The sequence below is a fragment of the Myotis lucifugus genome, unplaced genomic scaffold (genome assembly GCF_000147115.1).
Source record: "Myotis lucifugus unplaced genomic scaffold, Myoluc2.0 scaffold_145, whole genome shotgun sequence".
NCBI lineage: Eukaryota > Metazoa > Chordata > Mammalia > Chiroptera > Vespertilionidae > Myotis > Myotis lucifugus.
The window spans coordinates 1004405-1008740 of NW_005871193.1; the positions used below are offsets into that span (position 1 = coordinate 1004405).

At 63.0% G+C, this 4336-nt stretch overlaps 1 protein-coding gene across 1 annotated transcript in view; it reads left to right on the forward strand.

Annotated features, from left to right (window-relative positions):
• The window catches only part of CDK18 (cyclin dependent kinase 18), a 22754-nt gene extending 19122 nt beyond the window's left edge, over nt 1-3632 (forward strand). The window contains exons 7-14 of the mRNA XM_023758994.1: nt 13-121; nt 225-345; nt 1031-1128; nt 1353-1458; nt 1576-1618; nt 2325-2415; nt 2711-2788; nt 3439-3632. Of these exons, the coding sequence (XP_023614762.1) occupies nt 13-121; nt 225-345; nt 1031-1128; nt 1353-1458; nt 1576-1618; nt 2325-2415; nt 2711-2788; nt 3439-3473 (681 nt within the window). The 3' untranslated portion in view covers nt 3474-3632. The remainder of the gene's footprint in view (nt 1-12; nt 122-224; nt 346-1030; nt 1129-1352; nt 1459-1575; nt 1619-2324; nt 2416-2710; nt 2789-3438) is intronic.
• The last annotated feature ends 704 nt before the right edge of the window (nt 3633-4336 follow it).

The window sequence follows — 4336 nt, forward strand, 5'->3', positions numbered from 1 at the left end:
TTCATGTTCCAGCTGCTCCGGGGCCTCGCCTACTGCCACCGCCGCAAGATCCTGCACCGGGACCTGAAACCCCAGAACCTGCTCATCAATGAGCGGGGGGAGCTGAAGCTGGCGGACTTCGGTGAGGACACAGCCCCAGGGCCGCCGGGAGTCTGCCAGTCTCCTTAGGATGCGGGCGCCCTGGGGGAGGGCAGGCTGCGGCTCAGTGACATGTCTGTCCCTAGGACTGGCCCGGGCCAAGTCAGTGCCCACGAAGACCTACTCCAACGAGGTGGTGACCCTGTGGTACAGGCCCCCGGACGTGCTGCTGGGGTCCACGGAGTACTCCACCCCCATTGACATGTGGTGAGTGAGCGTCCCGGGACCTGGGGAGGCGGGGGGAGGACCTTCCACCCTCCAGACTCCCTTTGGCTGCCCCACGTGGCATCCTGGTGACCTGGATGCTACCCGGCGAAGTCTGAACCACACTGGGGGTTCCCTGTCTCTAAGTAGACCCCTCTGAGCTGTGCTTCTGAAGTATTTCCCCGGGGTCCCCGGGCTCACCGGAGGCCCCACAGTGAAGATGATGATCTGCCTAAGCAGATCGACTGGACGTTTTGGAAAGAATATATTATTTAAAAAATTTGCATGGATATTATTTGTTATCGTATGAATTCAAAAACCAAAACTAAAACCCAGGTTTCTGATGAGTGGCCTGGGGTCTGCAGAGAGCGGATGTATGACTTGTCCCCTCGTGGGACACAGAGTCGACAGGGTTTTGAGACAACACAGCTTAAGGAACTGCCACGGGGGTGCTGGCTGTGCAGACACAAACCCCACAGAGTGAAAGGGGAGCTGGCAGCGCGTCCTAGAGCCCGCAGGCGCCCCCATAGAGGCGCCCCCATAGAGGCGCCCCCATAGAGGCGCCCCCATAGAGGCTGTAGTGGAGGCTGGGCCCCCCACCCAGCGCCAGGACGTCCTGAGCCCCCCGGGGCAGGGAATCGTGGGGGAGCAGCGGTCCCTGACGCGCGCTGCCCGTTGCTCCCCGCAGGGGCGTGGGCTGCATTCACTACGAGATGGCCACGGGCAGGCCCCTCTTCCCCGGCTCCACGGTGAAGGAGGAGCTGCACCTCATCTTTCGACTCCTCGGTCAGTCTCCTGCGCTCCCCCAATGTGACCACCAGGGGGCGACAGAACTCTGTCCCGCCCAAGCGCATAAAGGGGCTGGGACGAGCCGCTGCGCCTGCTCACAGCAGGGCGAGGACCCAGGGGCCTTGGCCATTTTCTGTCTCCTCCCTGACATTGCATCCCTCCAGGTCGCCCTTGTCCCTGGCCCCTCACCAGGCCCCCCCACCCCTTTTTTGTCTCCCCAGGGACCCCAACAGAAGAGACGTGGCCCGGAGTGACGGGCCAGTCTGAGTTCCGTGCCTACAACTTCCCCCGGTACCTCCCCCAGCCGCTCATCAGCCACGTTCCCAGGTAGCCTGCCTCCCCAGCCTCCTCTCCTGCCTGTGGTCCTGGCTGCCCCCGGAGGTGCACACACCCTCCCTCCCACCCCGCCCAGGCCAGGCCTGTGCCAGCTCCTTCCTCCTGCAGGTTGGACTCCGAAGGCATCAACCTCCTGACCAGCCTTCTCCTGGTGAGTGTGCCCGCCGCTGGGCCAGGAACGGGCAGCCAAAGGCAGCTGAAGCCCACGACCCCACCCCGGCCCGGCACCCACCTCTGTGCTCACCCGCTCATACGTCAGGACTGTCCCTTTCCGGCCACTGTCCACCCCCATCCCCCCACCCAGGCCCAAGAGAAGCATGTTTTCCCCGCTGACTTGGAGTGGGCGCACTCAGAACCAAAACCCAATGCAAACTCACTGAGTGGCTGTGTGACTTGGGCAAGCTGCGGACCTTCTCTGTGCTTCAGTCTCCTCCACGCAAAGTGCAATCGATCATCCATGTTTTATAAGACGGCCCTGAGGCCAAATCGAGTTTATGGAACACACTTACTCTGGGGCATGTCTTTAATCCTTAAAGCACACAGAAGAGGGTACTTGTTGGTGTGACATGTTGCTGTTACTATTAACGTTGTGATCGCGGTTGCTTTAGCGGCTGCATTTCCATCCCCAGAGGAGGTCACACTCCTGAAGTCTCGTGTCTCGTTTTCCTGCTGGTGGGACCTGGGCTGAGGCTGCCTGGGGTTGGGCAGGAGCTGGGAACTGGCAGTGGACCCCAGGGCCTCTCAGTTTGGACGCGGGCCCCTCCCACATGGGCATCTAGCTTAGCTTAGGGGGACCGCTTCCCAAAGGGGTCCCTGCAGCCCGCCAGCTGGGACCCAACCCACCCCTGTGCTTTCAGTATGAATCGAAGAGCCGCATATCAGCAGAGGCAGCCCTGAACCACCCCTACTTCCGGTCTCTGGGGGAGCGTGTGCACCAGCTCCAAGACAGTGAGTGGCGGGGTGGTGGGGGGGGGGAGGGGCACCCCAGAACCCGGAAAGGGGGCAGCAGGTGTGGGCAGAAGAGCTGTAACAAAAAGGCCAGAGGCCCTCGGTCCAGCTGCACAGCCTTGGGCCAGGGCTTCCCCTCCTTCGGTTCTCAAACGGCCAAACTGTGGGTCTGAGACTCTGCCTGAAAGGCACAGTCCTAACTGAAGGGGTTCCCCAGCCAGGGGGCGCTCCCACCTCCATGCACTCTGGGTGCAGGGCCAGCTCCGCCCAGCTCTCTCCCTGTCCTCCCCTCCAGCTGCCTCCATCTTCTCCCTGAAGGAGATCCAGCTCCAGAAGGACCCAGGCGGCCGGGGACTGGCCTTCCAGCAGCCAGGTAGGGCCTGTGCGCCGTCCCCCCCTCCCCCACCCCGCTTAGTAGAGGAGACAGGACAGGCTGCTCCCCCCCCTCGGGGAACAGAGATGGGGCCCAGCAGCCCCTCTTGTGATGGGAAATCAGCATGGCCTCCTGGACGTTGGCTTCTCTTCCGGGGGCCTGTGGGGAGCAGGGAAGGGCTGGTTTCCCTATCTCCAGCCCAGGCTTCCTCCTCTAGTGTCTCCCGCCTCCTCCCCCACCCGCACCCCCACCCCGACAGAACTGGCTGCCTCTCACAGCCCTGAAGGCACGCGCTCTCTGTGCGTTCTCTGCACGCTCTGAGCTCTCCAACTAGCCTGCACCCTGGAGAGCTGTACTTGGTCTCGGAAACAGCTGTTGGCCTTGGAAGTGATAGGCACTTTCCATGCATTAACTCATTTAGTCCTTAAAACACCTGAGGTTGGTACTATTCCTGCTCTCCAGTCAATGCAACGGAGGCTGTGAAGAGGTTAAGTCTCAATTGCATGCAGCTCCTAAGTAGCGGAGACAGGATTTGAACCCAGGACTGACCGGCTACCAAGTGCGTGCCCTTGCTCGCCCTACCCCTCGTTCTGGAGCACGCCCTTCCCTCCGGCCCCAGCTGCCTCACTGCAGTCCCCTCTGTTCTCCAGGACGAGGGAAGAGCCGGCGACAAAGCATCTTCTGAGCTGCGCCCACCCCACTGCGGCCGGAGGGAGAGAGGGCACACTGAGCAGCTGCAGGCAGGGTGGCTTCTGCGGCCCTCGGAGGACGGAGGACGGAGGATCGAGGGCGAGGCCGGCCCAGAAGACCTCTGGCAGCCCTGTTGGCCACGCTGGGTCCTGACCTGCTCCTCACATCTCCCTGGTGGCCTCAGCCTGGACACCAACCCCTCCATCACCTGCCCTGGGAGGGGGTGAGGGGCAAGGAAGGACCTCGGATACTTTTCCATCCCAAAGCCCTCGGGCACCAGCGTGGGGCCCACGGGGCCAGGAGGACCCAGCTGCCAGGCTGAGCACGGTGCCCCGGACATGCCTCCCCCGGGGCCTGCCTGTCTCACCAGTTTGGTGGATCCCCTCATGGGCCCTCATTCCCTTCTCCCCTCTGAGAGCAGGAAGCGACATGGCACCTTTCCCAGGACCCTGGAATCCTGGGTGCCAGTTTGTGTGCCAAAGCACCTGAGGGGCAGGGGCCCCCAGGGCCACCGGGGAAATAGTCGGCCTATCCCCACTCCATCACCCCGCCTGCTCCCATCCCCCCTCCTGGCCAGAGGCCCTGTATGCTGCTGGATGCCCGCTGAGTCCGGCAGCCTGGCACCGCCAGCGGCACTCCTGCGCCTCCGCCGCCCGCCGTCTCCCTAGTCTGAAGGGGACTGACTGCCTTAAGTTGGAAGGTGGGAGCACGCACTGCCCTTGGAGCTCTGACCGGAGCTCCTACCTGCCCAGCCTTTCCCCAGAGCAGCTCCTGCTTGTCGCACCCGCGTGCTGATAAGCCAGCCCGGGGCCAGGGTCCTGAGGACAGCACCCAGATAGGCAGGGTCACCCTGGCACT